The 25221-nt window shown below is 43.3% G+C and overlaps 2 protein-coding genes across 4 annotated transcripts; both read left to right on the top strand.

Annotated features, from left to right (window-relative positions):
- Positions 1–4840: 4840 nt before the first annotated feature.
- On the top strand, positions 4841–14343 carry LOC118362817 (protein eva-1 homolog A-like). 3 transcript variants are annotated; one of them, XM_035743450.1, is made up of 5 exons: positions 4841–5413; positions 6869–6957; positions 10866–11205; positions 12031–12387; positions 12506–14343. In XM_035743450.1, the coding sequence occupies exons 3-5, from the start codon at positions 11097–11099 to the stop codon at positions 12616–12618; spliced, it is 579 nt and encodes a 192-aa protein (XP_035599343.1). In that variant the 5' UTR covers positions 4841–5413; positions 6869–6957; positions 10866–11096; the 3' UTR covers positions 12619–14343. The 3 variants fall into 3 exon arrangements, with proteins under 3 accessions (XP_035599343.1, XP_035599344.1, XP_035599342.1); XM_035743451.1 differs by having other exon boundaries at positions 6866–6957; XM_035743449.1 differs by lacking the exon at positions 6869–6957.
- A 727-nt stretch (positions 14344–15070) lies between these two features.
- Positions 15071–24957, top strand: LOC118362818 (XK-related protein 5-like). The gene is made up of 9 exons (XM_052486541.1): positions 15071–15289; positions 16186–16381; positions 19855–20021; positions 20150–20283; positions 20364–20442; positions 20563–20732; positions 20857–20968; positions 21072–21484; positions 21757–24957. The coding sequence occupies exons 1-9, from the start codon at positions 15181–15183 to the stop codon at positions 22459–22461; spliced, it is 2085 nt and encodes a 694-aa protein (XP_052342501.1). The 5' UTR covers positions 15071–15180; the 3' UTR covers positions 22462–24957.
- The last annotated feature ends 264 nt before the right edge of the window (positions 24958–25221 follow it).

The following is a 25221-nucleotide window of genomic DNA, read 5'->3' as shown; positions in this document are numbered from 1 at the left end:
TTCCGACTTCAACTGTATATGTGTATTAATGTAGTTAAAAGTTTAGTATTTGGTCCCATATTCCAAGCATGCAATGATTACATTAGGCTTGTGATTCTACACACTTGTTGGAAGCATTTGAAGTTTGTTTTGGTTGTGTTTCAGATGATTTTGTACCCAATAGAAATTAATGGTAAATAATGTATTGTGTCATTTTAGATGAACTTTTATTGTAAATTAGAATATAATATGTTTCTAAACACTTCTACATTAATGTGGATACTACCATGATTGCGGATAATCCTGAATGAATCGTGAATATCGATGAGTGACGTTACAGATGCACAAATATCATAACCCAAAGCCACGCTAACCTCCCCTGTTATTGGTAATGGTAAAAGGTGTCTTGGGGGTATGATCTTTGTTCCTCTGTATCTTTTTCAGTCATCAGTATTCACGATTCATTCGGGATTATCCGTAACCATGGTAGCATCCACATGAATGTAGAAGTGTTCAGAAACATCTACATTATTTACCATTATTTTCTGTTGGACACAAAATAATCTGAAACACAATTGAAACAAATTGCAAATGCATCCAACACGCTTGTAGAGTCACAAGCTTGATGTAGTCATTGTGTGCTAAGAATATGGGACCAAATACTAAATATTTGACTACTTTAAAGGAGAATTAAGTGCACTTAACCCAACCAGCGATTCACTTCCTGTTGTGCAGTACCGGGGCTGTCACGACTCCGACCGAAAGACACTCCCCTTCCCGTTCGGGTGGCGCTCGGCGGTCGTCGTCGCCGGCCTACTAGCTGCTACTGATTATTTCCTCCCCCTCCTTATGTGTTGATTGAGTGCACCTGTTTTGAATTAGGTAGTAGGCTTTATTAGTCAGCCGGCCCGCAGAGTTCCTTGTGCGGGATTCATTATTGTGACCATCTGTTTTAGTGTACTTGTGTGCACGTCTATGGGTTTTGTGTTTTTCCCATTTTGTGGGTTTTCCCTAGACCGTTTAAGTCCCCCTGTTTGGGGGCATTTGTGTGTTCATTACTCCCTGTGTGTTCGTGAGGGTTGGCTTATGTTCGCCGTTTGTCAGTGCATTAAAATAGCACTCACCTGAACTCTCTGCTTCCTGCGCTTGACTCCTCACCCATTACACTCAGATCGTTACAGGGGCTCAGAATATTTTTTTAACAAATACTCCAAAAACATTTAAAGACCTGCATCACTGTACTGAGAGCTTTTCAGTTTCTAAAAGGACTTATTTGAGTGTTTGTGGAGCATTCGTTCATGATCCCCCGTACTGCACAACGAGGATGAGGATGTGAATCGCTGGTTGGGGTTTCTCAAAAACAAGTGAAATTGCAAAAAGAAGTATCTGGACCCTTCTCAGCTCTAAAACACTCAGGATGTGTGTGTGTGTGTGTGTGTGTGTGTGTGTGTGTGTGTGTGTGTGTGTGTGTGTGTGTGTGTGTGTGTGTGTGTGTGTGTGTGTGTGTGTGTGTGTGTGTGTGTGTGTGTGTGTGTGTGTGTGTGTGTGTGTGTGTGTGTGTGTGTGTGTGTGTGTGTGTGTGTGTGCAGTCACATACAGTGAGGTCCATTTGGACAAATGTTTTGTTGTTTTGGCTCTGCACTTGATATTATTACAATGACGATGAGGTCAAAGCGCAGACTGTCAGATTTCATTTGATGGTATTTTCATCCATATTGGGTGAACCGTTTAGAAATTACAGCACCTTTTGTACAGAGTCGCCCCATTTTAGGGAACCAAAAGTATTTGGACAAATGAACTATAAAAGGATCATTTTTTACAGCCAAATCTCTATTTTTGATGTAAATGGCATGTTGAAGCTGTGTAAATGAATTTACTCATGAAGGAAATCTATATCTGAGTGCACTGTCAGTTCAGCTGAACTCTGATGTAGCCTGAATGAATCGTGTCTGGCACTGAGGTTAAACCCACACTAAAGCCAATATTACACACACACCCACACAAACACATAGCTTTTATCATCCCTAACCTGGCACCGTGGTCAAACCCTCAGTAAAGCCTATATGACAGTGTAACATTAGAGAGGAGCCAGTGGATGACAGGCTGTGTGATACAGTGTGTTTGTTAACCAATCTCGGTCTGTTCACTGGCCAACACACACACACACACACACACACACACACACACACACACACACACACACACACACACACACACACACACACACACACACACACACACACACACACACACACACACACACACACACACACAAGGCAGAGAGACTAACAGGAACGCACGGCAGTACACAAACATACACACTCTGCTGCTGCTCTCTTGTCACATGTGGTTAGGACCCGAAGTGCTCTTAAAGATGTGTTACGTTTGTTTGTCAGTTCTGGTTGAAACCTCTAAAAAAAATGGAGCACTGGCAGTGAGAGAATCTCTCCACACGTCCATGTTGTTTCACACACAAACACATACACAGAGACAAACAGGCATAGACACGCACATGCACACTCGCACGCACACATGGTTGGAGAACAACATGGAGAACAACATCTCGTCTATAGAGAGCAAGCATTGTCAACACAACTCACAGAAACAACGATCTTTGTAACCTGAAGGCAGATGATTTCTTAGGGTTAGTGGAGGAAATTCTTTCAGCACAGAGAGACAGTGGCTGAAAGGTTGCATAATGATCCTCCAATGAGATAGAGGCACAGAGGGTTGTGGGTAAGTGAGGGGCAGCAGTGCGCACTAACGACTCTGAAGTGTCCTGTACGCCGCTACGTCTGCATAGTGACAACTCTCAAGTGCACTCCATGACCCACTTATCAGAGAAGAATTTACTTTTGAGAGCACTCCATCTCCATTGTGCAGTATACTGTATCTATATAAATCTAACGTGACTAATTAAAGTGAAGCTTCTCACTGGAACTCTAAGGCAGGGGTTTTCTCCACCCCTGCACTAACACATCTGTCAATTCCCTAAGGAGCAGAGCTACCCTTGCCTGTATCTTGAGCTCAGTGGGCTCACACTTTTAGCTCAGTGGGCTCACATAGTCTTGAGTCATGCAACCAACTGCCATTGCGACATGTTCATGTCATTTTTTGTATTAACACTGCTAAGAGTGTTTTTATACAGTATACTGTATGTGCTGGTGAAAAAGGGAGGTGTATTTTTCCTGACGCGTGTGTGTGTGTGTGTGTGTGTGTGTGTGTGTGTGTGTGTGTGTGTGTGTGTGTGTGTGTGTGTGTGTGTGTGTGTGTGTGTGTGTGTGTGTGTGTGTGTGTGTGTGTGTGTGTGTGTGTGTGTGTACGATTGTCTGTGTGGGTATGTGCATGTACTTTCCCTGACGTGACCTCTATCTGAATGCCAGTCTTGGTTGGTTTGTGTTTTTGGCTCAGAGATAGTCCCTTCATTATTTTTTGAGATGTTTGTGTGTATGTTACATAAGTCGTGCTCATGCACAGTGCTAATCGAATCATTCCCATGACCGAGTCAGCTGGAGCAGAGGCCCAATCTGCCTCTTCCTCTCCTCTCCTCTCGACCCAGATTTCTCTCTCCGGCTTTCTCTCTCTCTTTCTGTGAGTCCCTCTCCTAATCTAGTCATTAATATGTTATTAACATGTAATATGTGCCCTTTAAAATGAGCATTTCTGCATCTCACCGGTAGACACGTGCCATCTACATTTCCTAGTTGTAAGCAAACAATATCCAGAATTGTGTTCCTAGGTCCAACAGTGCAGTAGTATCTAACAATTCACAACATTACACACACATCTCAAAGTAAAAGAATGGAATTAAGAAATATATAAATATTTATAATATATAAAGTATATATAAAGTTGACACACACACACACGCACAGAGAGAAAGGGAGAGGACAATCATAGAGGCACACAATAGCTGTTCTCACACAGAGGACTGAATGGCTGCCCTGTTGGCCGGTCAATAGGTAGGTGAAAGGGAGTTGTGTGTAGGTTGTATGGTGGTTGTGTTGTTCTCTAAAAGGTTGTGTGAGAGTTGTGAGCGATGGTGCGTTATTGGTCAAAGTTGTGTATATTGTTGTTCCCTAGGGGGAAAAGTTGCATTGGTATGTTGTGCATTACTAAGGTCTGGTAGAATAAATGATGCAGTCAACAGAGCGAAAGACAGATGTCATGTTTCCTTATCATCTAACACTGATTGCATTTGATTGGCTCTTTCAGATTCTTCAATCATTGTCGCAGCTCTCAGACACACACACACACGCACGCACGCACACACACACGCACGCACGCACGCACGCACGCACGCACGCACGCACGCACGCACGCACGCACGCACGCACACACACACACACACACACACACACACACACACACACACACACACACACACACACACACACACACACACACACACACACACACACACACACACACACACACACACACACAGGTATCTCATACTGAGAATATTTCACAACATATTAAGAAGGTTCAGAAGGGTTGGAGGTCAAAGTAGGTCTGCTCCCAGGTGTGTGTGGTCGGGCAGTGAGGGTGGGTGTTCGGCCCACTGGATCAGGTGACAACTCAGGGTTTCAAGCAGACATGGGCAAGACATCTGGAATAACTGTTTTGTCTACTAGATTAGTGTGTGTTTGTGTGTGTATGTGTGTGTGTGTGTGTTATAGCATCTGACGCCCCCAGGGAATGTTCTCTGGAAAATTCAGCAGGCAAATTCCCAGTCAAAGCTGAATGAAATTCCCATGTCATACTCACTCCTCCCTCCCTCTCGCTCTCTCTCCCCCCTCTCCCCTGGCTTCTCTCTCTCTCTCTCTGTTTCTCTCCGTCTTTCTTTGTGCCCCAGTGTTGCTCTCTCTCTGTTCAGTATAATCATCAGGTTGAGGGGTAGGAGGGGGAATGCATGGCAGAGACTGAGGTTTTTTAGGAAGAAGAGTGTGAGGGGATTATAGGAAGACGAGTGTGGTGCAAGAGAGTGTGTGTATATGTGAGTGAGGGTAGTGTGTTTGTGTGTGTAGTGAGTGAGTGTCCGTGGGGGTGAGCTGCTCGCGTGTCACATTCCAGCTTCCAGGGATCGACCCCTGTCTACCGGGAGACGGACCTGGAGAACTTTGAAGAATAATTATTGGAAAACTGTGATTGTAAAACCTCTGTAAACCTGTATCTCGCTGTGACTTTGAGCTGTTGCTGGTCTCGCTCGGAAAATACTAATCTGTTGAAGGAGGGATTCTCTCTACTCTCCACTTCCTCTGTTTCTGCTGCTGGATCTCTGGGCTTTGGATGTTGGTTTCACTGGTGCCGCACTTTCCACGGCTCAAAAACAGGACGGGAGGAGAAAAAAGAAGAGGGCAGATGAAGAAAGGAGAACATGAAATTATTTTTTTTTTCAATGGAATGGATTAATAATCTGGATCATGGATGTGTAAGTATGAACAGTAGCCTATTTGTTGACGTTAATGTTCCCTTAACGTTTCTGGTGGATGAGTGGGACATATAGTATGTGTCTTTGTGTGTGTGTGAAGTTGTGTGTTGGATAATGTGTGGCATTTAGAGAAGCATAATAATCTAGTGTGTCACATTGTGACTCCACTGCTGGTCTGTGGGTTTGGCTACAGGATGCGCATGATTGTATATGTGTAGGGAACACACACACACGCACGCACACACACACACACACACACACACACACACACACACACACACACACACACACACACACACACACACACACACACACACACACACACACACACACACACACACACACACACACACACACACACACAGGCACCAGCAGAGAGTTGTTGAGTTGATTTATGAATGGGGGGCTCCTACAGTGTGGTTGTGAGGGGGGGGGGTGCAGACTCTTTCTCTTTCTTGCTCTCGCTCTCCAACTGAGTGAACGCATTCTCGTTCACTCAAAAGATGTGATCATCTTTTGCTTTGAAAATACTGGTGGACGGTAGTATTGCTGTGCCTGCCTGCCTGCCTGCCTGCCTGCCTGTCTGTCTGCCTGCCTGCCTGTCTGTCTGTCTGTCTGTCTGTCTGTCTGTCTGTCTGTCTCTTTTTCTCTGTATTCCCATTCACTCTTTAAGCAGGTTAATGAGATGGTTGTATGTTAAAAGCAGACAGTCCAGTGTCACTGCAATCGTCTCGGAGTAACCATACACATGCACATGCACGCTTTTTTGGCTAAATTTGGTCTGAAAGCTGGAGGCATGGCTTCTCTGGAATATTAATGGTCAGGGCTGTGTGTGTGTGGGGGGGGGACTTTGTCAGAATTCTGCACACACTGATCGGAGTCATGCCAAAGTGGGGTAGGAGTTGAGCATTATAGGAGAGAAATAGGAGCCCAGTTTAAAACAGCACAGGGACTCTGCACTACAATGAACTATTGTGCTGTAAGACTGTCTGTCTGTCTCTGTCTGTACATGTCTGTGTCAATTACCAAGCAATAGGTTTTCGTCTGCACCTGCAGTCTCACAGAAACAGAGTAGAAGAAGAAGAAAAACGGAGAGAAGAAGGAGACATACAAATGGAAAGGAGGAAGAGGGGAGAAGGAGAGAGGAAAGGAGAGGCTAAAAAAGCAGGAGAGTTCATGAACTGTGTTTAGTCGAGTCATTCTAACTGTATTAGACTGTAATCCGTTGAGTTGAGTGTTCTAATGAGGTCTAACGAGCTGTGACCAGTTTTAACGAGCTGTGTGTGAGCCAAGTCTGACTCTTATAAAACTCACCTTTCATTATCAGCTCAGTCTGTTTGATAAGGGCATCCGACAAACCACGCCTGGATAATAGATTTAATTTCACCTTTAGCTGACCTGGTCTGTTCCCCTCTTATTCTCTTTGTTTCTCTCTCCCCGTCCATCACAAAGCAGCCTTCATGGATTGTTTCACTGACAGTCAACTAAACTCAGTCTGCGTTCCAGAGGTGGGACCAACCAAGTCATTGTTTTACAAGTCACAAGTAAGTATCAAGTCTTGGCACTCGAGTCCCAAGTCAAGTCCCAAGTCAGGGCAGGCAAGTCTGAGTCAAGTCTCAAGTCTTAAACTTTGAGTTTTGAGTCCTAAACAAGTCATAATGTGCTCTTTACCAAATTTAATAACATTTCACATTTATGCAAACCATGAATGCTTTTAAAAATATCTCTATATTTATTACTTTCCAAATAAATGTTATACCCCCAATAGTGATTGACTATCCAGGATCGCTATGGGGCACAATCGGGCGATGTAGGCTTGTACACAATCGTCCAACACACACACACGCACACACTCTCTGTGTGGTTACAGTAGGCTAACGTATGTCAATGGTTTTAGGAACAGCAGTAACATCAGGCAGGATTTAGGCTACCAACTGCCTAGCCAGTTGTAGCTCAATCTTGGGTGCAATGATCACGTTCCCGCACTGACTGACTGTGTGGAGGCTCATTGATGTAACATTACGTTAGCCTACATGATACACCAGTAAAGTAATAAAATATATAGCTGTCGGCTATATTAGCCACGACTTTTAACGTTCTTTGTGCAGCTTCAAATGTCAAACAAAGTTGGAAAATGTTGCACCTCCATCTGTCATTTTCTTCCCGCGTGTTTTGCAAGTTGCAATCTGTTTTTTGTTGATACAGCGTCATCTTTATATCCAAAAATAATACTTTTGGGTATCATCTTTCCAAGGGCTCCATCTGAATTCACCCGCCAACGTTCCTCTGCACTGCCACACACATCCTTTTCTCAGCTGGTACAATTTGTTTGGCTGCTGTCCGATTCAAACTGTAATCTGTTCAATTAAGAGTTGATGCGCTGCACACTTTTTTTAATAGCATCATTTTTACTATTTGGGCTTGGGGAGGGTATCAAGTCAAGTCACGAGTCATTGGTGTTAAAGTCAAAGTCGAGTTGCAAGTCATCATATTTGTGACTCGAGTCTGGCTCGAGTCCAAGTCATGTGACTCGAGTCCACACCTCTGCCAAGTTCACACGCAAACACACATTATTGCGCGCACACACACACACACAACCAGCGCTGAAACTGTGTACATCTTCAAACATGTTCAGTACTGTCCAAATCATCTCCACGGAAGATAGATGAATATGTACCTGTCACAAATTTTCACAGGGCTTCCTCCCTTATTTAAGTTATTTCATTCCTTCTTTCTGTTGAGTGTGTGTGCTTGTGCCTGCCTGGACGATTGCTTGAGTTTATGTGAGAAAAGGAGAGAAGACATACCCATGCAACTTTATTTTCTGTCTGGAATATGAGTCCTACTGTATGTGTGTAGGAGGGAAGAGAATGAGAGGGGGAGCGGAGGAAAGAGAGACAAGGAGAAAGTGGGTAGGAGGGGTAATGGAAGAGAGGGGTGTTTTCTTCAGGGTTGCCGGTCTGCTATTCTGATCAGACAATGACTCATGGACCCTATATTCCCACACCTTCACTGTCTCCCTCTTCTCTCTCTCCTTCGCTCTTTTTCTTTCTCTCCTCTCTCTCTCCCTCTCCTTGGAAAACCGTAACCCAAGGAACAAGGCTTTATAAAAAATACAAATGTTTTTTTTAGGGGGTGTATCAGCTTTAATATTGTGGATAGATTGTTGCTTCCATCGATGTAATTGTCTGCATCATTTCCAATCCCCTATATATTTGGGGGGTAAATATATCTAAATACATACATACACATACCCATATACATATACAGTGGAAGTCGGAAGTTTACATACACCTTAGCCAAATACATTTAAACTCAGTTTTTCACAATTCCTGATGTTTAATCCAAGTAAAAATTCCCTGTTTTAGGTCAGTTAGGATCACCACTTTATTTTAAGAATGTGAAATGTCCGAATAATAGTAGAGAGAATGGTTTATTTCAGATTTCATTTCTTTCATCACTTTTCCAGTGGGTCAGAAGTTTACGTCCATTCAATTAGTATTTCGGGAAGGCTTCCACAAGCTTCCCACAATAAATTGGGTGACTTTTGGCCCATTCCTACTGACAGATCTGGTGTAACTGAGTCAGGTTTGTAGGCCTCCTTGCTCACACAAGCCTTTTCAGTTCTGCCCACAAATCGGGGCTTTGCTTAGGGTCTTGGTCCATTTGGAAGACGCAAGCTTTATCTTCCTGACTGATGTGTTGAGATGTTGCTTCAATATATCCACATAATTTTCCTCCCTCATGATGCCATCTATTATGTGAAGTGCACCAGTCCCTCCTGCAGCAAAGCACCCTCACAACATGATGCTGCCACCCCCATGCTTCACGGTTGGGACGGTGTACTTCAGCTTGCAAGCCTCCCACTTTTTCCTCCAAACATAACTATGGTCATTATGGCCAAAGTTCTATTTTTGTTTCATCAGACTAGAGGACATTTCTCCCAAAAAGAACGATATTTGTCCCCATGTGCAGTTGTAAACCGTAGTCTGGCTTTTTTTATGGTGGTTTTGGAGCAGTGGCTTCTTCCTTGCTGAGCGGCCTTTCAGGTTATGTCAATATAGGACTCGTTTCACTGTGGATATAGATACCTGTTCCCTCCAGCATCTTCAAAAGGTCCTTTGCTGTTGTTCTGGGATTGATTTGCAATTTTCGCACAAGGTACGTTCACCTCTAGGAGACAGAAAGCGTCTCCTTCCTGAGCGGTATGACGGCTGCGGGGTCCCATGGTGTTTATACTTGTGTACTGTTGTTTGTACAGATGAATGTGGTACCTTCAGGGGTTTGGAAATTGCTCCCAAGGATGAACCAGACTTGTGGAGGTCTACAATTTTCTTTCGGAGGTCTTGACTGATTTCTTTTGATTTTCCCATGATGTCAAGCAAAGAGGCACCGAGTTTGAAGGTAGGCAATGGAATACATCCATAGGTACAACTCCAATTGACTCAAATGATGTCAATTAGCCTAACAGAAGCTTCTAAAGCCATGACATACATTTTCTGGAATTTTCCAAGCTGTTTAAATGCACAGTCAACTTAGTGTATGTAAACTTCTGACCCACTGGATTTGTGATACAGTGGGATAAGTAATAAGTAAAATAATCTGTCTGTAAACAACTGTTGGAAAAATGACTTGTGTCATGCACAAAGTAGATGTCCCAACCGACTTGCCAAAACTATAGTTTGTTAACAATACATTTGTAGAGTGGTTGAAAAATGATTTTTAATGACTCCAACCTAAGTGTATGTAAACTTACGACTTCAACTGTACCTTTATTATTTTAAACAGTTTTGAATACGGTGTAATTTTGCGTGTCAATTCATTAACCATGTGCCATGGAATCGGTACATTGAAAATCTCTTCCCAACAATTTAGCAATTTATATGGCACAGCTGTCCATTTTTTGGTCATTAAATTAAATTGGTATATATTTTTTATTTATCACAACGAGGCTTGCCAAACCATGAAAAGCAGCGCTGCCTTTCTAAGTTTACAGTGTTTACAATTTCTTTCCCTTCACTAAATACTGCCTTTGTGTCCTCTCCTTCTGATTGGGTGGAAGGCCACTGTGTTTGGATAACATCTAAGTGGTATGTCTGGGGTAAATTAGAGCATTTTGTATTGCTTTATTGACTACATAACTGCAATGGCATGTTTACAAGGGGGAAAAGTGGAAACCAATGATTGTCTCGGGCTCTGTAATTTTCTCTAGACTCGTCAAACAGACCCACAATCATCCAGAGCCATCAGAGTTTGAGACGGGGTTCGTCGCTTGCTCAATGTTTTTGTGGCACTTTTATTTAACATGTGGCTAACGAGGAGATACCAGGATAGGGACATTTCTCAAACTTTCTTGTAAATCATGCAATAATTATGAGATCAATTAAAATTATCTTACTTTGTCACTCACTACTCTCCTTCCCTCCCTCTTTCCCTCCCCCCATATTTGAAGCCTACAGTGACAGAGAAGACTGCTGTGCTGTTCTCAGCTGAGGAAAGGAGAGAATTCAGTTCAGACTTTATGGAAGGGGGTAGCCAGAAGACCTTATGATGCCCTAAGGGTTCAAATGTTGTTTCCATAAAACCATATTGGATTAAAGACCAGAGTCAGCCGAGTCTGACTTATAGACAGAAGATACTAGCCTAGACCAGAGAGGCCAAAGACGCAGTTAGTGACATCATCATGAATGCCCCGCCCACAGGAAGTCCCAGCCCAAATATGGAGGTGAAGGTGGTCTCCCAGGAGATGGCATTGTTTAGCAACGCCCTGGCGGCCTACACCTTCATAGCAGGTAAATATTGACTGATACAACAGTTGTACAGCACAGGAGGGTGCTGAGTGGGGGAAGGCTCAAAACAATGGCTGGAATTGAGTGAATGGAATGGTATCAAGCACATGGAAACCACATGTTTGAAGTGTTTGATTCCGTTCCATTGATTCCGTTCCAGCCATTACTATGAGCACATCCTCCCCAGTTAAGGTGCCTCCAGCTGCCTGGATTGTACAGGTGTTATTGCTATTGTTTGGAATATATTTTTGTTACAAATGATGATTGAAAAACATATACGTTTTTTACCTTTATTGAACTAGACAAGTCAGTTAAGAACAAATTCTTATTTACAATGATGGTCTATCCCGGCCAAACCCTAACCTGGACAACTGTGAGCCGCCCTATGGGACTCCCAATCACGGCCGGTTGTGATACAGCTTGGAATCTAACCAGGTTCTGTAGTGATGCCTCTAGCACTGAGATGCAGTGCCTTAGACCACCGCGCCACTCGGGAGCTCGACAGGTGTCTGTCAGTCTTACTTGCATATATAAAGAAGATTACTCTTATTAATCTTGGCAGGTAGCCTAGTGGTTAGAGCGTTGGACTAGTAACCGAAAGGTTGCTGGATTGAATTCCCGAGCTGACAAGGTAATAATCTGTTGTTCTGCCCCTGAACAAGGCAGTTAACCCACTGTTCCCTGGTAGTCCTTCATTGTAAATAAGGATTTGTTCTGAACTGACTTGCCTTGTTAAATAAAGGTAACATTTAAAAAATATATTTTCTGCTCTCATGCTCTTTGTTCGTCTCTCTTTCTCTCTCCCTCTCCCTCTCTCTCTTGTCTCAGACCAGCCGGAGCGAGCAGCTCTTGTGTTTGTTAGTGGTGTGTGTGTGGGTCTCCTTCTCACCCTCTGTGCCCTGGTGGTGCAGATACACTGTCGCACCGACTGTCACTACAGTAATCGACGGCGACATCACCATCAGCATAGAAACAGGACTCACCACCATCACCATGGGGACCATCACTGTCACCACCACCACCAACCTGGCAACCCTAACACAGGCAACCCTGGCGTAACCACGGAGACGAGTGAAGACAGCGACTCAGAGGACTGGGACGACAGGAACTCTGACCTTACGGCTCGACGACGAAGGCGATTTGAGAGAACGCTGCTGCAAACCAGCGTTTTCACCTCCGCAGAAGGTAACACACGCTGTGGAAACATTTGAAGTGCTTTTTTGTTTTTAAGTGTACAATTTATTATTAAAATGTTCTGGAAGCAGTTGAAATAAAGATGGTTGTGTTTTGTTTTGTTCTGTAGAGTTGGAGCGAGCTCAGAGGGTTGAGGAGCGAGAGAGGATCATGCGAGAGATCTGGATGAATGGACAGCCTGATGTCAACACTGTCACACGCAGCCTCAACAGATACTACTAACAGGAATGGAGAAAGAGAGGAAGAGAGAGACAAAGAGAGTGATGGCTACACATACGGATGGAAGAAGAGAAAAAGAAAGGATAGGGAAATTATGCAATTTTAGACAATGTCGCATTGGGTGCATGAAGCCTACAAATCAAATCAGATATTATTGGACACATAGACATATTTAGCAGATGTGGGTGTAGCGAAATGCTTGTGTTCAGTAGTTGTGGATAGTGACAAATGGGAATGGATGAGGGAGAGGACAATGACCTCCATCCAGTCCCTCTGACACTGGGCACAGAACCATGAGGTTTAGGGTGTGTCTGGCGCAGTGATGTAGTGGTAAAGAAATAGGTGGGTACACGCTTGATTGCCTTCGCAATGAGTAAAGTAACGTTCCTTATACTTTCAATGCATTTTCCACAAAAATTGTGCAAAAATAAAAAAGGTGTGTAAAACAGCTTTTACGAGCATTTACCCTCCACTACACCACTGGTCTGACATGACACCAGGCTTACGCCAATCTAAGGCTCTTGGGAGCTGTGATGGGGAGGGAGAAAGTGCACACTTCACACTAGAGGAAAGAAGTAGGTCATGAGAATGCAGCAGCCTAATCGTTGCCCAGGGTGGTTCCTCTGGAGTCAGCCCCCGCCCGAGACCTGAGGTGGATGTTGTCATCAACCTGTGTGTAAACTGTGACCTTCCTGACGTCATCACCATCACCGTTGACAGCGGCTCACAATTCACATCTATGGAAATCTCTGTTTTCCTGGCTAAACGTTCTGGTTTTTGTCCTTCGTTCCAGACAGGTACTGACTTACACAGCACAGTTCACTACAAGGACAAGGACCACAGAAAAGACCTGTCAACTGGAATGACATTTTTTTGCCTTCACTCAATCTTAATGTGCATTTAATTGATTCACTGTTGTACTTTGTGGATTCATTCCTTTTTATAAAATAGCAACACTTTCTTAGTTTGTCTCAGGGACGCTTTGAAGGGTTGTCATTGGGGAAATGTTTGCATTTGGAAGATGACGCAACAATCCTTCCTTAGAGAGACTGTGACTATAAAACTGCGTCAGTTTGGTTTGTCAGCAGGAGTGTGCATTCGTTAGGTAACTAGCACGGCTGTGTGCCTTAAACGTAGTCACGGCAGACAGAGGCACCGCTCCAATTCAGTCAACTCCTGAACAGTGCCCTTCAGACAACAAGTGCAATACAGTCCCCGTACAGCCCTAAAAGAAGCCACCACCATATTGCTAACACCTATCTTTTCCCTTCAGATGTGAAACACTGAAGAGGTAGCTAGAGTCTCTACTATATGTGTTGCTTTTGGAGTGAAGCTGGGTGGTGGAACACTATGATGTTTTTAATCGGGTAAATGGCGCAACACAACAGTGTTATTATCTCTGCAGTGTTTCTGGGTGTTTCCCCTAGCTTGTCGTCTATATTAGAAAAGCTGTCTGTGAAGTGAAAAGTCTGTCTGAGAGAGAGGTTCTGTATGCATCCTTCCTTCCGCTCTTCCTTGAGGGAATCGCAGGTCTGAGAGAGGTGTCTAGGTGAAAACAGTCTCGTTCTCACTTATCCAGTCCATACAGATCAGTGATTTCCTCAAGGAACTGAGAAAAGACTGGAAATAAACATTGCATTGAAGGATACTTTAATTTAGTACTCAAACAGGGACAGTGAATGACTGAGACTAACACACGGACCTTTTATTGAATAATAAAACCCTTTGAAAAACAAATGGTCTGCCTGTTTCGGTCTGTCCTGTGGGATTATACTACCATCTGATGTTAACTGTAGTGTACTACACCGCTTGTTCAATCCCTCCAAAACGAGATGGGATGGATGAAGCGGCTTCCTTTCCAAATATTTGGTCAAATTCTTAGTTATTTTGGTAACAAATGCAATCACGAGACAAATATTGTATTAACTATCTAATACAGGACACTAAATACTGTATTAACTATGTATTATGAAAGTCATGCTTTTTACCAATGTTATTCATTAGTTGAAATGAAAAAAAATCTGAGACTTTGCCTTTTAAAGGGGCAATCGGTAGTTGAAACAATAGCAAAGCCACACCCCTCCCCTTTCGGTAAAAAGCTGAGGGATGGGACTAGATAAGTGTAACCACTCTCAAATTCATAGACAGAGCTATGAATACAAGGACTGACCATCCATGATATGAACATGATAATTGTAACCATGTTTTGAGGCTATATAATGTTTGTTTACAAACATTGGAATGAAAGAAAAAAAGCGAATATTTTGGATTCTGATGCGGGAAAGACAACTGTACTAAGCTCATGAGATATTTACAAGGTATATTCTTCAAGAATCAATGGGTACATATCATTAATTTATACGTCCAAAAACAGATGTAGCAACTGCAGATTTTACTTTTTAATGGACCATGACGGGTCATGACGGGCCATGACGTCAGAAGCCATCTTCAAAGGACTACGGATCTGAGCAGAGAACCGGGTACCCTCCCTACCTTGTACCGGATTATGCTGCATGGGACTCATCACAATAACAACACAACAGTTAAAGATTCTACATATCCGTGATGAGACAATACACCACTTCCCGGGACAGGGGAGGCTCCTGCGTGGCCTGCTGCCAAGTTTGCGTTTTCGCGTTTACTGCATTTCTCATTGTGGCTGAGCGGACTGCGCGTAAGTTTAGCACTGCCGTTACCGAGAACGACCGAAACACACCTCTCCGGTGATGGAGATAGGCCTATTATATCTCTCACCACACCTAGGCTACACGTCAAATCATATCAGTACAGGGTTATACCACGAAAGGCTGCATGCATAAAGGTTTAATTCATTCATATTTCCTAAAGTATAAAAATGTTAATCTGCATTTCCAGATACATTCGAATCTTTATAGGTGCGTGCATCACTGGTGTTGTTTTTCTATATTTACCCAGATGGTTATGGAACCATGCAGCAGCACAGCCGCGAACACATTGCAGCTGTAGCTTTAGTTATGCTAATAGAAAAGTGGCGCATTTTTGTCATATTCGAGCGCCTTTTTCAGGGTGCCATGAATGGATAGCGGATTGGGGGGACCCGAGTCTACTCTTTCTCCTATACCGCCCATCTGGTCCGGCAGATGGTTCATATTGCCGAGACAGGAGAGGGAGAAAGAGGGAGGGTAGGGGAGGAGAAAGAAAATGCAGATCTGAAGGGAGAGAGCACTGCATCGTTCGTTCAGTGGTTCTCCCAGACATGAGGAGCGTGCATTTTGTAGCCAATTAGAGATACGGAAACAGCGCAGAATCTCCCAGACCCTACCCTGGCCTCAGCCTATAGTCGTGATGGAGGTCGCACACACACATACTATGCTGAAACTGCACTTGTTCAAATGCTTAGCACGTTTGTGGTGTCGAGTCAGAACAGATGTTAATTAGGATATTAATTACACATTAGTTCGATGTTAATTACATATCGATGCCATTTTGCCTGTTCACATTTGTACATAAACACTGTCAGCAAGTAGATTACAAACAAAAGTGTACATTTGTGTAGATCAGATGTACTTACCAGTGTGTGTGTCTCCACAGTGATCTACTGTTTCGTGTACTACCTGTGGGTAGGGCATAACTATTGCTATGGCCACTGGGCGGGGCTTACAGCCTTGTTTCTCCTCCCTGGATGGGGCCCCCAGTTGCTTAGTTGGCTGTGGTACCAGGCAGATGGACGTATATGCAGCAAAGATCTCAAATGGACTCACATCCTGCACCTGGGCATCTTTAGAAGGTAATGTACTACATAGCTAATTGAGCTGTGTTGATTTTTCAGTGTAACATTTCAAGTGTTAAATTCACGCTGCAAGTGTGAAATTAACACTCATTGGCATAAAAGAGCCCCCAGTGTTGGTGTTAATAAACAGAGTTATTGTTTTACACTGTGGAGAGTAAAACAGTCCCATACACATCATTATATTTCCCAGCATGCTCTACTGTAGGTAGAATCTTTAGGATTGTTTTAATATCTGTATTTGCATGTACATTGATTCATCTTATACACTAAGATAAATAACATACATTTTTCATAACAAATCCAACCAGTTAGTTAGATTTACTGCACCCGTTACTGATTTAAATGGTTTACGTTTTTAGGTCATCTTTTTTATCAATTTTTCTAACCCTGACAGCCATTCTGAATGCAGTTTGCAGGTGAATAAAAACTGTTGGATATCCTAACTCTGGATTTCAATAGGAATTACACATCACTTTGCAAGCCAGCATAATGTGACTTGCAGGCCTGATGTGGCCTGTAATCCTGGAGTTTCCTAACACTACTGTGTTAAGGCGTCCGCATCCTTCCCCTCTGAAACAGTTCGAAACAGTTTGTGCATATATAATGATATTTTGTGACGTTTTTGTTAGTTTTGGCCTTCGGCAAGGGTTTGTGAAGACAAAACAATTATTGAGGCAACGCCGAAGATCAGAAGCCGAAGTCTACGCCGATTCGACGGTGATTGGTCAACAGTAGGGATGCTTCAATAAAGTGTTTGTTGTCATTCAACGATAGACAACTCGTTTTCATGAATTTTTTTAACTTGAGAAATACTGCACCAAACATCCTAGTTAGATGTACAATTACACAACTAAGCTTTCCTCTGCAAAAAGAAGAAACTGAAGATCTTGTACAACGCTGTGTACTACTCCCTTCACAGAACAGTACAAACTGGCGCTAACCAGAGTAGAAATAGGAGTGGGAGGCCCCGGTGCACAACTAAGAAAGGGGACTAGTACATTAGAGTGTCTAGTTTGAGAAACAGATGCCTCAAGTCTTCAACTGGCAGCTTCATTTAATAGTACCCGCAAAACACCAGTCTCAACTGGTGGCGACACCGGGATGCTGGCCTTCTAGGCACGGTTCCTCTGTCCAGTGTCTGTGTTCTTTTGCCCATCTTAATCTTTTCTTTTTATTAGTCTGAGGCCAGCATCCCGGAGTCACCTCTTCACTGTTGTCGTTAGGACTGGTGTTTTGCAGGTACTATTTAATGAAGCTGCCAGTTGAGGACTTGTGAGGCGTCTGTTTTTCAAACTAGACACTCTAATCTACATGTCCTCTTGCTCCGTTGTGCACCGGGGCCTCCCACTCCTCTTTCTATTCTGGTTAGAGCTAGTTTGCTCTGTTCTGTGAAGGGAGTAGTACACAGCGTTGTACGAGATCTTCAGTTTCTTGGCAATTTCTCGCATGGAATAGTCATCATTTCTCAGAACAACAATAGACTGACGAGTTTCAGAAGAAAGTGCTTTGTTTCTGGCCATTTTGAGCCTGTAATCGAACCCACAAATGCTGATGCTCCAGATACACAACTAGTCTAAAGAAGGCCAGTTTTATTGCTTCATTAATCAGTACGACAGTTTTCAGCTGTGCTAACAAAATTGCAAAAGGGTTTTCTAATGATCAATTAGCCTTTTAAAATGATAAACTTGGATTAACGAACACAACGTGCCATTGGAACACAGGAGTGATGGTTGCTGATAATGGGCGTCTGTACGCCTATGTAGATATTCCATTCTAAATCATCAGTTTCCAGCTAAAATAGTCATTTACAACATTAACAATGTTTACACTGTATTTCTGATCAATTTGATGTTATTTTAATGGACAAAAATGTTGCTTTTCTTTCAAAAACAAGGACATTTCTAAGTGACCCCAAACTTCTGAAAGGTATTGTACTGTCGTGGCCAAACGTTTTGAGAATTACACAAATATTCATTTTCACAAAGTCTGCTGCCTCAGTTTGTATGATGGCAATTTGCATATACTCCAGAATGTTATGAAGAGTGATCAGATGAATTGCAATTAATTGCAAAGTCCCTATTTGCCATGCAAATGAACTGAATCCCCCAAAAACATTTCCACTGCATTTCAGCCCTGCCACAAAAGGACAGGCTGACATCATGTCAGTGATTCCCTCGTTAACACAGGTGTGAGTGTTCCAATAACAGACTGGAAGCTTAAAAAGGAGGGTGGTGCTTGGAATCATTGTTCTTCCTATGTCAACCATGGTTACCTGCAAGGAAACACGTGCCGTCATCATTGCTTTGCACAAAAAGGGCTTCACAGGCAAGAATATTGCTGCCAGTAAGATTGCACCTAAATCAACCATTTATCGGATCATCAAGAACTTCAAGGAGAACGGTTCAATTGTTGTGAAGAAGGCTTCAGGGTGCCCAAGAAAGTCCAGCAAGCGCCAGGACCGTCTCCTAAAGATGATTCAGCTGCGGGATCGGGGCACCACCAGTACAGAGCTTGTTCAGGAATGGCAGCAGGGGCCTCCCGGGTGGCGACACACAATTGGCCTAGCTTCGTCCGGGTTAGGGAGGGTTTGGCCGGTAGGGAAATCCTTGTCTCATTGCGCACCAGTGACTCCTGTGGTGGGCCGGGCGCAGTGCGCGCTAACCAAGGTTGCGAGGTGCACGGTGTTTCCTCCGACACATTGGTGCGGCTGGCTTCCGAGTTGGACGGCGCTGTGTTAAGAAGCAGTGCGGCTTGGTCGGGTTGTGTATCGGAGGACACATGACTTTCAACCTTCGTCTCTTCCGAGCCTGTACGGGAGTTGTAGCGATGAGACAATATAGTAGCTACTAAATAACAATTGGATACCACGAAATTGGGGAGAAAAAAGGGGTAAAAATTCAACAACCAAAAAAAAAAGAAAAAAAGAAAGGAATGGCAGCAGGCTCAGTGATTTTAATTTGGAAATCTGTTCTAAAGTATTCCTACAAATAATAGAGAGATATATGTGATTGTATTAAAAAATGTAAGCAAGGTTTGTAATGATTATGTTTTAGTCAAATATTATATCTGTTTGGGCGGTCTACAAATTATTTTAATTATATTCCGTCCCCCTGATCATCCACTCAAGAAAAAATTGGGCCACGGCTGAATCTAGTCCCTGCCATACAGTGTTAAAACAACACCCAAAATGACTTACTGTAACAGTGTTTTTGTTTAACACTAATATATATATATATATGCAGTTTACATTTTCTACACTACAGAGTGTTACATTAACACTATAATCAGAGCACTTTTTACACTCAGAGATAGTGTTAAAATTAACTATTTAAGTGTTGATTTAACACTGCAAATTTTGCTGTGTGCTACTGTAGTACCTCTTTAGGGTTAGGGGTCAGTGGTCAGCGATGAAACAAATACTGTGTTTTCTCACTCCCTCTTACTCTGTTTTGTGTGTGTGTGTGTTCCAGGTTATGGGAGACTATGACATCCACTGGAGAGGATCGGTGTAGTGAGATAATGCAGCAGGCTGATGTTTCAGCTCTCCGCCTGTTGGAGGCACTGGTGGTAACTCTGCCACAGACTGTCTTGCAGACATATGTCCTCATCTGTACCGATGTAGGACTCTCTTCACCAGGTACTACTTGTCTGTGTGTGTGTGTGTCTGTGTGTTTGTTTGATACAATCACCCTACAGAGTATTCATATTATCTATCCCTCTACCTCTCTCCCCAACCTCTTTCTCTCTCTCTCACTCTCTCTCCAGTGTCAGTATGTTTTGCGGTGTGCCTGCTGTCCCTGTCCTGGGCCTTAGTGTTGTATGCCAGAGCCTGTTCCCTCATCAGACCTGGACATCTCATCATGACCCCTGCTGCTATTGCCTGTAGACTGCTCTGGAGGGTAGGAGGGCTGGCTGGGCGTGTTTTTGTGTGTGTGGAAGTGTGTGTGTGATAGTAACAGACTTGTTGTATTGTGTTTAGGTCAGTATGTTGGGAGCACGTCTCGCCACCCTCACTCTCTTCACACGCCTGTTCCGCCAGTGGGTACTTGGTGTTATTGGTGAGTGTGTGTATATATATATATGTGTGTGTGTGTGTCTCTTTTAGTGTGCGTTTGTAGATAGATGTGTGTGTGTGTGTGAACATTCAGTGATGTTTGTCCTGCTCCTGTGTGTCTCAGGTCTTCACTGGTTGGGTGCCACGTTCTGGTTGGTGTCGCAGCATAGTGACATCATTAAAACACCATTGCGCTGGCGCCTGTTCAACCTGGTTCTGGGAGCTGTTCACATCTTCCTCTTCCTCAACGTCAAAGACGGAGCCTCCAGATGCCGCATGGCCGGCTTCTACTTGGTGTGTGTGTGTGTGTGTGTGTGTGTGTGTGTGTGTGTGTGTGTGTGTGTGTGTGTGTGTGTGTGTGTGTGTGTGTGTGTGTGTGTGTGTGTGTGTGTGTAACTCTCTCTACTCTCTCCTGCAGGTCATGTTTATCGAGAACGCTCTTCTTCTGCTGGCAGGTTCCGACTTCTTCAGTGTTGCATCATGGGATAGCATGGGTATCCCAGCCGCCGTGTTCTGTAGTTTCCTCATTGGTGAGACATGCGCACACACGCACACACACACACGCACGCGTGTGCTCACACACGCACACACACTCATACTCACACACTCATATGTCGGTCTTTGTTATTACAGGAGTGATAGCTTTAGTCCTGTACTACCGGTTCCTCCACCCTAAGTCCTTTGAGATCTTCCAGAGCATACGTCACCATGGAATGGGCGGAGCTTGTGCAGTCCGGGGCTCTTCTCTCTCATTGGAAGAGAAGAGCCATCGCCACAGTCAACTTGTGGGTGGCGGGAATCTGTTGGAGCTCCCTAGCCAATGGCAGGGCTGGAAGCACCACCACTGGTTGCTGATTCGCCTAGCCATGAAGACAGGTGATGTGGCTAGAATAAGCCATGCCTATGTTGAAGGGGGATTGGTCAGGCTGCTGGGACTAGAGGAAGAGACTCTGCCAAGGTCCCCAGACATTCCGCAACGTTCTCTCAACGTTCCACAATCTTCTCCCATCGTTCCCCAGGTTGACGAGGTCAGACAGGTGGAGGAGGTGAGATGAGCACCCAATTCCATTTTTCCCCCTTCTCCTTGAAGTGTATCCTTGACAGGTTATTGTTTTGGTCAAGTTTCTGTGTCATGTTTAGATGTTCAAAACGCCGATCTTTTCCAAATAAACCCACACTCTGGTATCTGCTACTACTGTTGGATGTTCTCTGATAAGTTATCTATTTCCTGGATGTGAAAACAGGACAAATATAAGCACCAACCACATTATTATTATTATAGAATATCATTCACCATAGCTATCCTTCTTCTTCCTAGGTTATAAAGGCAGCCCCAGCCAGAGACATCATCAGTGAGGTGAGACAGGCAGTGAGACAGGGGGAGGTGAGACATGTGCTGCCCTCACCCTCTCCCATCCAGGAAGTCAACCCGCCACTGGTGGAGGTCCTAGTTGAGGAGGTCAGAGGTCACCTCTCTGAGCCCTCCAACCCGCAAGACGACTCCAGCCCCCCTCATTCCAGTCCCCCTCCCTCTGAAGAACGAGATGAGGAAGAATTCCAGAGCGCAACCTACTGCTCCCCCACACCCTCTTCACCCAAGTACCCAGACTACCGCCACATCGACAGCAACGTGGTCACCTCGAACACCGAAGGGTCATCTTCTGCGGGGTCACTGGATGCCAGACGTGATTCGTCTCCAGAGAGATCACCGTCCCTGCTGCTGGGCATGGGAAGCCCCCAGCGGAACTTTAACCCCACGGAGTCTGGCACCGCCTTGTACTTCAGCACTGACACAGTCTCCCCATCCAGTGGCAGTTACCTGGGCTGGGGCTCTGAGCTGTCGCCCATCTCCACCTACCGGAGACCCTACCGCATCAGGGAGCCCCTCTTTACCTCCACCCCCAGACAGGAGCCTCGTGCTGTTCCAGAGGAACCAGGTCCTAGCCCCTCTACCACCGCCACCACCACGCACGCTAGAAAACAACTGGTCCAGTTTGTAGACCGTAGAGAAAAATTGATCTAAAGGAGGACAATGGGTGGAGTGAGATGATCAGACCTGGTCAAATACATGTAAAATACTCTCAAATAATTATTAAGGTGTATTTGATTTAGCTTGACCGGGGTGGAGCTGGGTGGGTGAGGTTTACACTTTCGGGACTATTTAATTGGTTCCATTGTACCACTGTTCCATTCCATTCCAAGCTAAATCAAGTGTACCTAAAGTATTTAAAAGTATTTAACATTATTGTATTTGACCCAGGTCTAGAGATGATAAAGAACACAAAATATAGAGAATATGTTACAAGATATATGACGTTAGCCTGAGTGTCAGGCTGGTTCTGTATTCAACAGTGCTATTACAAAATTGTTGTCATGCCAGATAACTGGTCTATTACTAGCCAAGGGCTTGTTGTCTAAATTAGAACCAGCTCGGCACCCAGGTTAGCCAGATGTGTTTCACACTAAATAACAATAGCTTGTCTTGAGTATCCATTTTAATTAGCCGGTGTGAGGTTGTGAATCCACATGTATCTATCACACACAGACACACTAATAGAGAAACTGCACTGGAAGTAGTCTTTAGTTAAGGAATAGAGGGATGTCCTTTTGCTCTTAGGCCCCGATTCAATCAATCACAGATTAATGATAATATCCGTGAGAGTAATGGCGTGTGTGGTGTGTCAGATTTAACATGGTTAAAGCCTCTGCTAGAGGATATACCATAGAAATAGAATCTAAAACTAGATTATATTTCTATGACATAGAAATTGTGAGTGAACTCTCAGTGTGGTTTACTTTATGCTATGGATTGAATTAGTGCCATCATAAAGCGTTATGATTCATCATTAGGCTATGATAGCTTAAGTTGGGGTTTATTAAGGTTTGACAGAGAAGAGAGTTTATATGTTTGTCTTTGCTTCTTTCTTTCTTGTATATAACTGCAATAATTTGAGGCAGTTTGCACTTTTATGAGGTATTATGATATGATTGGGATAATTGAAGGGGTGCTAATAGTTAGTCAATGGAGACGCTCTGATCACATGTTAGGTTTTACTATACTATTAAAGGCTACTGTATATACATTCATTATTATAATATTCAAATGTGATATTTAATCTAAAGGTAACCTAACAATAATAGGTAATGTACGTAAATACTTTCATTATGTGAAATTTTAACCGATATTCTTACTCTTATTTACAATTTGTTTACAGCTAGTCCTGACATGTCAAGCAGACCTTTAAGTCTGATAGGTACTAGTATTTAAATATATACAAAATTATTCAAATGTGTTCAGTGTTCAATTCATTTCGGTCAGTATAGGTGCTATTTCTAAGTCTCGAATTTACCTCAAATGGCGAAGATATAAGATCTTTGTGAACCATTGTCGGGTTCATTGAGACAGGAGAAAGATCCAACTAATCGTATCTATTCACGTGGCATCAAAGCAGACTGTATCTATCAGTGTGGAAGTGCCTGAAACAAGCTGCTAGTAGTATTGATGAGCTTCCGGATCCTCTACAACCTGGTCCAATTCCTATCCCTATCCTATCCCCCTTAAGGGGGCCCTTTGTTCCTAGAAGAGGCTAGGAAGAGAAATAGAGCTAGGCCAATCTAGAGGTTATAGGTCATGTGCTGCTATGAATGTTTGGAGGTCAGTGTTATCAGAATGTTGTGTTTTTTACATTGTTTTTTACTGTTGTTTATTTTTGTTTGATTGTGTTTATAGTGAATTCAGAACTAACTTTGTCCCCAGGCTCAAGAGAGAGAGAGAGAGAGACAGCTCGGGACGAGATCAGTTCAGAACTATTGTTTTATCTCTGTTGATATAAAGGGAATGTGTGAGCTACCTAGAGCTGAGGAAAATGGTACTACTGCATGCTCGTCCTTATTTTTACACAGCCTGTCAAAGACAGTGTACTGTATCTAATGATAGATGTGAAAAGAGAAATCACTTACACACACATTGCATTAACCAGCTTTTAGAATGTATGTCCATGCAAAGTTAATATACTAGCTAATATAGCCTACTAATATCAGTATGGACATTTAAATGTATCTTGGTGCACAAACACACTTTAGAATGCTATCTCAATGCCTGGCTTGATAATGAAATAATCAGCGCTTGCCTTGTAGAAACGACAGCATCAGCTGCAATGGCTGTCAGTCTCATTGCCTAATCTGTATATGCTCGTCACAATGAATGGAATGGTGCACTTCAATTTCCAGCTTCCTGCATTTGTATACATCTTTCTTCTTTTTTTTGCCCACATTTACTGTATGAAATGTGTACAGTAGTGTTGTACAGTAGTGTGATTCACTGTGTTTTGACTCGGTAAAGTTTTGTATCTGTACTTGACAATGTATTAATAAGATCTTGTTGTTGTTGTTGTTGTTATTGTTACACCAGGTGAACGTGATGCATCTGATTGCTTCGTCTAATGTCGTTATTCAAATAATATAATGGTTATTCATAATTGTATAAGGTACACCTGAATAAACACGAGCGTTACCACGATGGAAGGATGCTGTTGCTGTTGTTTATCTGGTCATGCAGACGACCAGGGTTCAAACCCAATCTGTCACACCTTCTTTATTCTGTTTCTTCATGATTATCTAATAGGTTGTTTGTCAGCTGAGTTAAACGAACAGAGGAACAGAAAGAAGACGGATCATTCATTAGTTACACAATAGCTTTGCTGTGGTTTATGTCTTTTGCCCTCTGATGCTTTATTTTATATGATGACTTGGCTTGTTTTGCAGTCACAAGTTGTTCTTGAAA

The sequence above is a fragment of the Oncorhynchus keta genome, chromosome 29 (genome assembly GCF_023373465.1).
Source record: "Oncorhynchus keta strain PuntledgeMale-10-30-2019 chromosome 29, Oket_V2, whole genome shotgun sequence".
NCBI lineage: Eukaryota > Metazoa > Chordata > Actinopteri > Salmoniformes > Salmonidae > Oncorhynchus > Oncorhynchus keta.
This window is presented reverse-complemented; position numbering and strand designations above follow the sequence as displayed.

Coding starts and splice junctions, on each gene's coding strand:
- LOC118362817 (XM_035743449.1), top strand. CDS start 11,097: ATGAATGCCCCGCCCACAGGAAGTCCCAGCCCAAATATGGAGGTGAAG. Junction 11,206..12,030: donor GGCCTACACCTTCATAGCAG/GTAAATATTGAC, acceptor CTCTTGTCTCAG/ACCAGCCGGAGCGAGCAGCT. Junction 12,388..12,505: donor CGTTTTCACCTCCGCAGAAG/GTAACACACGCT, acceptor TTTGTTCTGTAG/AGTTGGAGCGAGCTCAGAGG.
- LOC118362818 (XM_052486541.1), top strand. CDS start 15,181: ATGAGACAATACACCACTTCCCGGGACAGGGGAGGCTCCTGCGTGGCC. Junction 20,443..20,562: donor GTGGGTACTTGGTGTTATTG/GTGAGTGTGTGT, acceptor TGTGTGTCTCAG/GTCTTCACTGGTTGGGTGCC. Junction 20,733..20,856: donor GCATGGCCGGCTTCTACTTG/GTGTGTGTGTGT, acceptor TCTCTCCTGCAG/GTCATGTTTATCGAGAACGC.